The sequence below is a fragment of the Phoxinus phoxinus genome (genome assembly GCF_949152265.1).
Source record: "Phoxinus phoxinus genome assembly, chromosome: 3".
NCBI classification, from domain to species: Eukaryota; Metazoa; Chordata; class Actinopteri; order Cypriniformes; family Leuciscidae; genus Phoxinus; species Phoxinus phoxinus.
The window spans coordinates 39,191,287-39,203,746 of NC_136878.1; the positions used below are offsets into that span (position 1 = coordinate 39,191,287).

At 37.3% G+C, this 12,460-nt stretch overlaps 1 protein-coding gene and 1 long non-coding RNA gene across 3 annotated transcripts; one reads left to right on the forward strand and one right to left on the reverse strand.

The window, feature by feature from the left end:
- Positions 1-2,985: 2,985 nt before the first annotated feature.
- LOC306994860 (mitochondrial import receptor subunit TOM40B) lies at positions 2,986-12,402 on the reverse strand. The gene is made up of 11 exons (XM_079605797.1): positions 12,169-12,402; positions 11,734-11,931; positions 11,535-11,602; positions 11,334-11,426; positions 10,282-10,383; positions 10,089-10,194; positions 7,854-7,976; positions 7,615-7,691; positions 7,421-7,523; positions 5,517-6,735; positions 2,986-4,624 (listed from the first exon to the last, which is right to left on the reverse strand). The coding sequence occupies exons 2-10, from the start codon at positions 11,876-11,878 to the stop codon at positions 6,596-6,598; spliced, it is 957 nt and encodes a 318-aa protein (XP_079461923.1). The 5' UTR covers positions 11,879-11,931; positions 12,169-12,402; the 3' UTR covers positions 2,986-4,624; positions 5,517-6,595.
- On the forward strand, positions 9,361-11,492 carry LOC306994864. Of its 2 annotated transcripts, none has more exons than XR_013796750.1 (3): positions 9,361-9,545; positions 9,857-9,927; positions 11,364-11,492. It is a non-coding gene; the product is annotated as an uncharacterized lncRNA (long non-coding RNA). The 2 variants fall into 2 exon arrangements; XR_013796751.1 differs by lacking the exon at positions 11,364-11,492 and adding an exon at positions 11,110-11,238.
- Positions 12,403-12,460: the final 58 nt, after the last annotated feature.

The following is a 12,460-nucleotide window of genomic DNA, read 5'->3' on the forward strand; positions in this document are numbered from 1 at the left end:
TGTGCATACTGTATTGTGATTGGTCTTCTTTCTTTCATGTATTCTTCCTAAGTCGTCTTTTGTTGGGACTATATTTCTTGGGAACACTTTATCATTATAATATGTAAGATACAACAAATTTGCATTCACCCATATACTTACCCTTTAAGGAACCCATATGGTGATGACCATTATGTCCTTTTTTCGGTCACTATATGTTTGTCAATTTCTTTTGAAAATGATCTTAAAACTACACACAATAAAATTTGTATTAATAAAAAACATTTTTCAACACATTTTGTAACTCTGTGTTTTTCGAAGGGAAAGATAAATGGAAAAGCATATCATGATTGGAAAGATCGACTTACAAGGTACAGAGAAACACCGCCAATGAAATGGGCAAAAACGACAAAAGGACGGATGCTCATCATCAGACTAGCACAAAACTGAATTCTTGTAGTGAATTTCTGTAGTCTATCAAGTCACCAATGCTGCACGTAAGCAAGTCTGAAATCGAATACTTCCCTACTACAGTATATAGTAAGCAAAAAACGCCAAGAGTATTGAGAAACGGCCCACATTTGGAAGATCCTAAAATGATCTGTGAACCTGCAGCAATGACTGAGTATCCGTAAACCCGAATAAGTTGCCAGAACTCAAAACATTTAAGGCAATCAATTGCCTCAAATTTTTTAAGTTCTGAAATTCAAAGTTTAAGTAAGCAGAACTAGCAGATTTTTATTTTGTACTTAAACATTTCAAGTTAAAAACAATTAAAATGTACGAGTACATTAATTCATACAATTAACTTAATACTTTCATGTAATCTCAATGTGAACACTTTTATTAGTATAAACTTAGTTAGCTTTAATCTGCTAACATACTACTTTGCTAATATATTAGCAATAGTATGTTATACAGAAGCACTTGCTGTATGAGAGCACAACAATATAAAGGTATTATTTGCTCTCAAATCAAGCTGCATGCACCCCTTGTCACCATGATAACTATCCTAAAACCAACATTAACAGAAATTCTTCTAAATTAGCATAACAAAATATTAATCACTACTAAATCTCCCACTTAACATTAATCTTACACAAAAAAAAACAAATATTATATTACACTTAATTTTAGCATTTACTCTCCCTTTCGACTGCCATCGGAAAAGCATGCTGGGAAATAGACATCCCAGCTGTTTCAGTTAAACTTAAGTTCGTCTAAATTAAAAGAAATCATTTCATAAAACTCAAAGCAATGAAACAGGTCAGTTTACTTAAAATATATCAGTTCTGTGAACTTGAAAGAAAAGGAATGTGGTAAATACTCATAAAAGTTCATTTGACTGAACTAATTAGTTTAATTTAAGTTTGTCCTACTCAAACCAATTCATTATTTTGAGCGTTAGTGTTTCTGTATTCTAAGTTAATTTGAGGCTGGATCCTTGAACTCATTTCTATGAACTTTGAAAGTGTGTGGAATTTTGTCTTCAGTAAACTTCAGATGAACAGCAACTAACTGAAACACAGATCTTAACAACTTCATTTCGGTGGGATACATTTTTATCATTATTAATGCATTTTTTAATGTCAGGTATTTCAGAGCAGAGGTCTTCAATCCTGCGGTCACTGTCCTGCAGAGTTTAGTTCCTTCCAACCCCAATCTAAAAAACCTAATCAAGCTCTTCAACACCGTTTCAAACTAAAAACTTGTTATGCGTTTCGGGGTTTGTTTACACGACTATAACGTTTTGGGGTGCCTGAAAATGCAAGCTTTTAAAAACTGGTTTTAAAGTGCAAGTTTTTGGAATACAATACCGTTATCTTCCCCATGTAAACAACAAAAGCACGAATTTGTGAAAACAGTGAAAAAGTCATGCGCATGCGTATAACGTGTTCCAACTACTGGCCTGGCAGCATAACACAGTGTTTTTATGTTTTCGCGGATCTGTGTGAACGGGGATTATTTTGACAACATTGTCGTCTGTATGCGAAAAAAGACAAGGAAAAACTTTTCCATTTTTAGTACATCGTTGTGTAAATGCACCCTTAGATCACGCAGTTACCTTGCAATGATCTTGCATCTGTATTTTTTGTCATGTCTCATGTCACAGTTTTATCACATTTTGTGAATGCAATGTAAAACGCTTCATTCATTAAAATGATTCTGTATCTGTGACTCATGGAACTGACCTGTGCTTTGACAGACTTTCTCAGTTTACAGAATTCCTCACAAAAAAACTCATTATAGAGTTTCTATATAATATTATTCAGCTGTGAGACAGGCGCTTGAGAATACTGACAGAATACATTCTCTCAGTTCTTTATTTCCAGCTGTTTGTTTTTACTATGATATTCAGATTTGACAACTGAAGCCAAGGTGTCTACAATACTTCTACAGAAGTGACACTTATTTTAGCAAAAATAAATGACGAGGGCATGGTAAAAGTCTCCAAGATCATTTGAATGTGTCCTTCATATATCAAAAATTAAGTTAGTTCTCTTTGTTTCAATCAAAATCAACCCCTATCAGAAGTAGACAAAGCACCCCAAAGTCTACGTTCATCACATTGCAGCTAAAATAGGTTGTCACTTCACCTTTTAGTGCTTAATCCTGTTCTGCACACACACACACACACACACACACACTATTTATGGGAGTGACGACAAACGCATTCTACAACCGAGTGAACTCCCGAAAATCCAAGTAGCGACAGCTGCATTTACAAATTTTAATGCAGTGTGTGCATAGAACCAAACTGAATAACTATTTCTGTATGCTGTATATAAACATGTATATCAGAGATGCGTCTTCTCTGTGTGCACTGGAAAGAGGCAAGAGCCTTGACTCATTCGCACATTTTGACAAAGGTCTTTCCACACCAGCCTTGCGGTCGAGGGTCTAAGAGATTGTGTTGCCAGATATTTCTATGAAAAAAAGCAAATGATCACATAATAATAATAAATTAAGTCCAAATGCTGTATTTTGAAAATAAGACCAAAGTATCGCAACCAGCAACTGCCTTTATTTACTCTGTTTACATTATTAACGCCATGAAGTGGCTCATTTCATGAGGCAAGCCCAAACAACAAGCCCAAAGACGCTTATAAGTCGAGATGACAAGACTGCAAGAGAGCACACAGCAAAGCAGCCTTCTGAGCATAAACAAAACAGCGCCATTTTGTCTATGGGGGTTTAGTTCAAATTGCCAGACATAATGGTGCATTCAAGTCATGTCGGAAAGATCGTGGTATTCACGAGTTGAACGCACAAGAACACCATCTTGAACGCAAGTTATAAATACTGGGAAGCTTGGGATTTTCTTTTAACCGTTGGGGCGAGTCAGTGAGAAACATGGCAGAATACAACGATATTAAGAGGTATTTAGTAGTGACATTGTCAAGCTTTTGTATTTACAACTAAATAAGCTAATGTCCTGCACAAAATATGATAGCATAATAGCATAATGTGTAATGATAAAGTTTACAGTGGCTATATTTTTTTAACGTTAAACAGCGAAACACACCCGATGCACATTTTTTGTTCTTCATTTTCTAGAAGTAGTGCTTCAAAACCTTGTGTAGATAATTAAGAGAAGGTTAACCAACATCTTAAACTCAGCTGACATCGTAAACCCGACTTCTCAACTCGTAAATACGAACTTCCCAGGAGGACTTGAACGCACCATAACAAGCCTTTGGTAGTTAATATTACTATGGTTAAAGGTGCTGTATGTAATGTTTTGACTCTACTAAAGCATACAAATACCATAATATGTTTGCAAATATTTTGGAAACTAAGTTCAGCTAAGTTCACAAACTCGTTTCTCTGAAAAACAATGCTGAATGCTTCAGCCAGTATCTGCTTTTGTTTTGGTCTGTGTGATTCCGCCCACTGTCAATTTACCAAATAGTAATTGGACTCCACGGGTTGCCAGTTTGCAAAAAAACGTATTGCAGCCATTAAAGCCAGCAAACGAACTGGGTCAGAGATTGCAGATTCTACCTGACCAAAAATGTCTCGGCATCCAACTAAAAATCTCTATGAACCGAGGCATATTAAAATGCGGATAAATCAACTCAACAACTTAGTGTATAAGTTCCTCGCCTTCCACTGTCAATTGCGCTCGCTCCTGTTGCATGTCCTCAATCTGGCAACCCGAGTGAGCATTGAGTCTGAGGAGGAGGGGGCGGGGCAAACAACGCTCTCCAATATTTAGAATTTGGACTGCAGTACCCATCTCAACCACTAGCTGTCAATATTACATACTGCAACTTTAAAAAAAGCAGATACCAAACGGCTGCAAGATGCAAAAACGTTGCTATGGTTAAAGATGCAGTAAGCGTTTTCTGAGAAACGCTGCTTATATTTGAAATCACCAGAACAAACATACCCCTACCTAAAACGTGAGTGTAAACTGATTGGCTACAAGTGTGTTTTGGAGCTCGGTCCGATCCACTTTCAACAGCGTTTCTCAGAAATCGCTTACTGCACCTTTAACACTGTCAATCATCGCAATTTTGGAAGTACCGTAAATGCCTTTTCACACCAGGTATGATAACTAATGATAGCTAAAGAAGTGTATACACTCACAGACGATAATGTTCTGTTTATTATAAGCAAAAGCTGCAATTGTCGTCTGTCGCTTTAAAGGGGTCATGACATGAGAAACCAAATTTACCTTGATCTTTTGGTATATAAGAGGTCTTTGTACCATTAAAACATCCTGCAAGTTTCATAGCTTAAGACGTCCTCCCCATTATAAACGAATCATTTATTTAATCAAGCTCGAAATACAGCTCGTTCTGGATCCATGGTAAGTAGTGACGTCACGGTACGAAGTGACGTACCCGCGTTTGCATACGACCGCCTCCGGCACAAGAAGCGCAAGACAACTACGCTCATTTCGTATCATTGTCACGACCGCACCCGCGCGCCTCACAAGTGTTCAGTCGACGGACAGCGAGTGGGTCTGTGTACAGGGAAATGACGATGCCACGCAGATGTGCTGTTCCTGGCTGTGGACAAACAACATCTTTGAATACGCTGCGAAAGATCCAGTCGTCAGGGAAAAATGGATGCACTTTATTTGTTTGCCGACGTCCCAGTCCATTTGAAGGATGACTGTATTGAGAACAAATCCCAAAATGATGCTGGCTTTGCCAGAAAACTGTTGCTCAAAGATAAGTCCGTGCCGACTATTCTGGGCTCAACAACGACGACGCAAACTGTAAGTAATGTATTTAAAACTTTAAACTACTTTTTAAATATGCTGATCCGCAAATGTTCTGGCTGGGGGCGTTAATAATTGATGCATAGGCACTGACGTTAGCCAATCATAACAGTGGGCGTTAACACTGAACTCTTAAAGGGGAAACACCCCCAAAACAGACTGTTTGAATCAGAGGATGAGAAACAGGGTGGGAAAAGGTAATAAATCACTACATTTTAAAAGTTTTTTGTAAAAAAAACTATAGTAATACTATAATTGCACCTAAGGGAACATAATAATAAAATAAAAAACCCCATGTCATGACCCCTTTAAATGCTCAAGCTCTTTAAAGTTAAGCAATTTTTTTGAACGTGATTCTCAACTGTTTTTTATAGTTGATCAGCTGGAAAAATCATTCTGAAAGTGATTCCAATGATATCGCTCCTCTTTGTCATTTTTGTTATAGCAGTGGTGTGGAATATCACTATTCTCATAGAATTAGAAGAAATATGAAAACCTATAGTTACAGTTATCATCCTCCATGTGAACAGGCCTTACGTCATGTTAATTTAAGGGATATACAGTACTCCTGCATTTACTGACACAATGTGTATGTGGCCAATATGATGCAGGCCGGATTCACACCTGCATCCCTGTCAATGCACTACCACTCCACAGCTCTGACTCTATTCTGATTTTAGTCAAATCAGAAAAAAAGTCCTGTAATATATCATGCATAATGCATCCTTATACAGTTCACACTGGGTTTCCTTCCATTGTCATACTAGCCTTTATACCAGAGTCCGTCCCCTGAGAAGAGACGTAAAAGTTAGTAAGAAGGAGAGCAAATGGTGTTTTATTTGAATGGAAGTCAATTGAGGGGATAACACATTAATTTTTTTTGGACCTCTGTGCTAATCATCATTATTTTTGGCTTGACATATTGGTATTAGAGTCTAAACTATAACTGGAGTTTGCTACAAAAAATAGATCTTTAATAGAGAAGTCACAGGAAATTGTGACACTCATTTACGTCACTGCATTTGCATGGTCTCTGCCGACAGATGCTGAGGCTGCCACCTTGTTCTTAAATAAGGAAAATCTGTGAACATACTTCAGTTATTTACCTCAGGTTACTTAGGGGCCAACATAAGACCAAAACAGCTAAACCTTTGAAACAGGATGGAACAAACAAAGATCTATTTGTGTTCCTGGACTTTTGTAGCCCTCATTCCTGCTGGCCATGAACGGCATGATTGTCCAGTATGGAAAACAGGGCTTTGGTTGAATTTCCTGTTCTTGTCCGTAGTCTGTGATGGACCAGTGTCTTTTGGCAGACGTGAAGGTGGTTTTCTGGGGTCCCCAAAGTCTTAAGCGGTGCCTATATGGAGTTAGGATTCGTATCTAACCAACACTGACCCCAAGACCGACCTGCAACTTGTCCGCTCTGTGGTTGACAAAGGCACCCATGATCAAGGTGGCAGGCAGAGGGTAGAGCCGCTTTTCCAGAACCCCACCAATGATACAGCGGCTGTCCAACATTCCTAAACAAAACATCAAAATGATGAGTTACATGTTAATAATAAGTTTAATCATTATGCATTTAAAATACTACTCACTCAACAATATATGTGTTATATGTGTTATATTATAGTGTTATATTCTGAAATATATACATAGACTACCATTAAAAAAAAAAATTCTAAAGAAAGTAATACTTTTATCCAGCATTAGAATGATTTCTGAAGGGATCATGTGACACTGATACTGGAGTAATGATGCTACAAATTTAGCTTTTTCATCACAGGAATAAATTACATTTTCAAATATATTCAAATAGAAATGATGTATAGAACTTTGTTAATGACAGGGTTTCCAACTGAAAGCAAGTATTTTGTGATTTCGAATAGGGTTTTTACTTCCTGAACACTACCGTTGCCATCTAGAATGAGGAGTATAAAAAGCAAAACACAAATTTGAGTAAGAGTAAAAGTCAATGTTTAAAACAGGTTTCAAAAAGAGAAAGGGTTCACATTTTGTCAGAATTCAGACTGGACTGAAAGTGGGTCTTTTGTGATCAGTTTTGTGGCAGAAGGCAGATTGCTTGGCTCAACTATGCTAAGATTCAATAAAACAGAGTGACAATTGATTTTTTTTATTTTTTTTAAGCCAGTTACCGCACTCTTTGATATTTATATATTGCACAGTCAGTATCTCTGCCATTCTTACCTCTGAAGACCATTTTAGCTTCAGGAAGTTCCATCTGGTAACCAAAAGAGAAGGTTGTCTCCTGGGTCCTAGTACTCGCCTCAAACTCCACTCCCACCTGAATCTGCAGAGATGAATTAACAGTCTGCAGCTTTACAAAACTATTGCTGCGTCTTGTCATTGAAAAAATAACATATCTATCAACACCACTATACCTGTTTGTTGGCCCTGTGGTAGTAACTAGCATGTGCACCTCCTTTACCAGCATTCAGAGTTGCAACCCAATTTGGCCCTAAGGCAGACAATTATATGAAATTTGAGCTTTAAGTACCTTTGAGAAACAGATCATATACAAATAGGATGAGTTACACTCAATAAGTAACTACTTAGGACTACTTACACTGGTGTATAACCAATGGATGACCATTAAACTAAAGTAGAAGACCAATCTAACCTGAGTACTGGCCTGCCAGGGTAAGTATCCCCCCTTCTTCTGCTCGACCTCGATGGTACACCAGCTCTCCCCCCAGTACCAGCTGCGGGGATACGCTTTGAAGAAAGTGTGCAACCATGATAACTGGCACAAAAAAGGCACAAACAGATAACAACATTAACTAGTTTTACATTTTTTTAAATGTGAGCAGGGCTGCCAACTCACATGCATTTAGCGTGAGACTAATGCAATTGTCGCTATGCAGAAGGTCGGTAATCTTGGCGGTTTGCAATATCCTTGTAGCACCAAAGTAGAATTAATATTAGGCAATTATTTCACAACTTTAATTATATACACCTCGGAAATATACTGAGGTCTGGGCCTCGGGGACCTCAATGCAGGGTATGGCCCTGGGTGTCACAGATCACTGTGGTGGCCTCAGTTTAAGCAGCATGTAAACCGATCATCTCTTCCTTTTTACAACTATTTATAGCATGAAATAAACATGAATGGACACCCAAAAATTTAATTGAGATTGGAATCGAGTCATGTAAATTTATGAAGACCCAAAGATTGAATCCAGATTGGAATTGAATTGTGTGAGCACACAAAGACCTGAAGATTGAATCCAGATTGAAATCAAATTGTGTGAGCACACAAAGCCCTGAAGATTGAATCCAGATTGAAATCAAATTGTGTGAAGATGTGAAGACACAAAGATTGAATCGAGATTGGAATTAAATTGTGTGAACACACAAAGACACAAGGATTAAATCCAGATTGGAATTGAATTGTGTGAGCACACAAAGACCTAAAGATTGAATCCAGATTGGAATGGAATCGTGTGAACTCACCAAGACCTGACGATTGAATCTAGATTGGAATAGAATCGTGTTAAGATATGAAGACATGAAGATTGAATCAAGATTGTAATCAAATTGTGTGAACAGATAAAGACCCAAAGATTGAATCAAGATTGCAATTCAATCGTGTGAACACACGAAGACACGAGGATTGAATCCAGATTAGAAATTGAATTGTGTGAGTACACGAAGACCTAAAGATTGAATCCAGATAGGAATCGAATCGTGTGAACGTACGAAGATCTGAAGATTGAATCGATAATAGAATCAAATCGTGCACACAACACAACACAACACACAAATACCTGAAGATTGAATCGAGGTTCTAAGCTTGCTAAGGTGTTCTGAGTGGTTTTAGTTTGTTGCTATGTGATTGCAAGGGTGTCTGAGGAGTTGTCAGAGTGTTGCTATTTAGCTGTTAAGGTGTTTTGAGTGCTTTAGTGTGGTGTTAAGGACCCAATATACTTCAAGAGAAATCAAAGAACGAACTGATGTGACATTTCAAATTTATTTGGAGTTTGTTTTGGGAGTTCGAAACAGCATTTCAAAGCAAACTTTATGGAAAAGTTTGCTATGGCTGGTACACAACTTCGTACTACCATTGGTCTGTGCCTGGCGATTATGTAATAGGAAGCTGTCCGCCTTCTTGCAGTGTATATTTACATATTCAACTAAAAGCTGCTCTCAGCAGTGTGGGCGGTGTCGGATGTTCGCTAACAGCATATCGCTGCTCATGCATTTCAAACTTCGATTTTAGAACGAAAAATAACTTCACCGTGAATATATCGGGGCCTTTATGCGTTGCCGAACCAGTTTGACCTCAAATATTCACTTGAAGTACACCCTAAAGGTAATATTTAAATATTTTAACACATTTGCATGTTCACAGTTCTTTTATGTCGGTTAATGGTCACATGACATGCAGGTAAACAAACAAAATGATCACTTTTAGTAAGTGTTATTATTTCAACAGGTTCTATTTTAAAACGATTTATTCTTTATACTCTTTCATTTTTATGATTTTTTCATTTTAATTAATTATTGCAGTTCTCTCAGAAAAACCCAGATTGGGAAACCATGCCTTATACTATTAAAGACAGACCTACTAATGACAAGAAACAACTGATTCAAACATATCTTTTTTTTTTTTTTTTTTTACAGAAGCAGGGTGACTCTTAAGGAGTTTAAAATGAATGCAGTGCTACTCAAAAAGCTTTGAAAATAATATACTGGTATGTATTTTAAAACAATTCTTTAAAATGACGTACAAGAGCAACCGCAGAAAAACCTGTTCTGCATGTTCTGTATTGTGTTGTTCTAACCAAAGCACATTGCTGTGACATCTATGAATCAGTCTGTCTTCTGTTGTACTGAGGAACTCACGCGCTCATACCTGATTCCCTGAGAATGTCAGGGTTGGCCAAAGTAATCGCTGCTGTGAAGTCACTGCCTCGATACTCCGTCTCAAACTGCCATGTGACAAACTGTGCCTGTTGAGTCTATATAAAAGAATATGAAGTCAGTCCACACCACATTGTTAAAAAGTGTTTAGTTAAACTAGAGCAATATTGCATACTAATACTAACCTGAAATACTGCTTTAGCTCTTATTTTCTCACTCAGATGAAACAAAGAGTGTGCATTTAAGCTGCCAGAGGAGTCCATTTCCCCAATTAGCATAGGTGAGTCCTTTATACACAGAAGATCATTAGATTATAAATTCATCATAACTTATCCAAAGCATGTATACCCAACACACTTCAGGCAATTAGTCCATTATTATTTAAAATAAATATTATTTAAAATAAGAATGCTTTTGAAATGTGTTCAAACAAACCTAGTAACTTGTACTGCAGGTTTTTTATTTATTCAATCATTGCATAATATGAGTCATAAGCTAAAAATAACTAACTTTTAAAGTTAAATAAGTTACCTAAACCAAAGCCTACTTTACAATTTGGTAAGAAAAGGCATTCAAGTTATACAACAATGTCAAAAGTCAGCATCATTCCATATTCATGTCTTTATGAAGTAGCGAATGTTCCCAGAACAAAACATTCTTATCAAATCATCTTTGGCAGAATACTGACATACTTTTAAAAGGTATGCGTCTCTTGTTTTTAACCGCAAAAATGTGAATTCCTCTGTGTGAAGGGCCATTAAGAAACTTACCGACCCCAACATTTTGAATGGTATATAATGTATATTCGTGTTTGCGTGTGTGTGTGTGTGTGTACGCACCTTTAGAAGCGCTATATAAAAATGGTTTCTTATTATTGTCTTTATTACTGTAGTCCAATTTTCTTGCCATTTTCCAAACTACATCTATATTAAAAGTGCTGAATTTATCAGTGTGTAAAATGTGACAGCATAGTTGCTTAACTAATATACACAACCGTGTAATGTCATTTGCAGGATAACACAATCAAATTGTGATGCAGAAGAATAATACTAGAAGAATAATAATACAACAAATATTGACGCCCCTGTCCAAACATACTGTACCTCTTGCCAAAGATTTTTGACAAGGATGTTGTTAAATCCTCTAACCTCAGCTGTAATGCTACAGAAAACCACTTGAACAGGAACAGATGCAAGAAAAAAGAACTGAACATGATCCAGATCTGTCAGATTCTTACCGTTTCTTTGCTGTCCGTGTCTGACTGTAGGTGCTCAGCGTGAAAGCGATAACTGGACGGAGCAACAGCACTGAGGTGAAACGTGTGACTGACCTGAGGAGAGAAGAAATTAATATTTAGTGCTAAATTATCCTGAAAATGTTCATTAAAATGAAAACTGCCCTGAATGGTGTAATAATTGAACCACATGTATGAACAAACCTTGAAAAAACTGCTGAGAGTCTTATTTATCACCAGTTTTACACCTTCAATCTGCTGTGGAAATACATCTAGAAGCACAAGCAGTTAAAATCACTTCCAATAGACCACTTTTTACTTAAAATTTATGTAATTTGATTTATTAAAAATGCCTAAAAAAAAAACAACAGAGATAGAATAGAGCTTAGAATCAGAATCAGACCTTTACAGTTGCGGTGCAGACCATCAAAGCTTCCCGGGTTAGGCAGCCGTCCATCTCTCCTATCCCACCGTGAAAAGGGTCTATCTTGTGGAAAGGGGGAGTTTTGGCGCCCTGGCCGGTTTGACAAGGCCAGCACACTGCCCATGGGAACCCAGAGCCAAATGAGAGGACCACACACTTTCAACCTGATCTTCTGAACTGTGAGAGACAAAATTATAATAATAATGATAAAAAATTAATAATATATCATGCATTCTTCATTTACTAAGAAATTACAATATCGGCCACATTTCACAAAAATTATATGAGAAAAGATAATGGGAGGGGAAGTAAATTATTTTCAACTCTGCACTCGTACTCGAATCAACATGATAATAACGAATGACCTGCACATTTGAGCTCGTCAATAATCATGCATTTTCTGGCATTACTTACGCTGAATAAATGTGGGTTGTGCCGTTACAGTATGCAAAAATTATATCCTGAAACCATACTGAAATATAGCTTTTACATGCAGTGACCGCTGGAAGAGAGTAAGGTGAAAGGATGCTGAGGGATGTAGAGACAACTCAACTACAGACTCTAGCGGCGGAACCAGCTGATCAGTGCAGTCATTTAAAGAAGAGCAGCTGTGAAACACCTCCGTGCAGAAACATGCTGCTGTTCATTCTGCAAACCGATGAAAACAAGACATTTGAAAAACAAATGAAGCGTAATGCAACGCTGT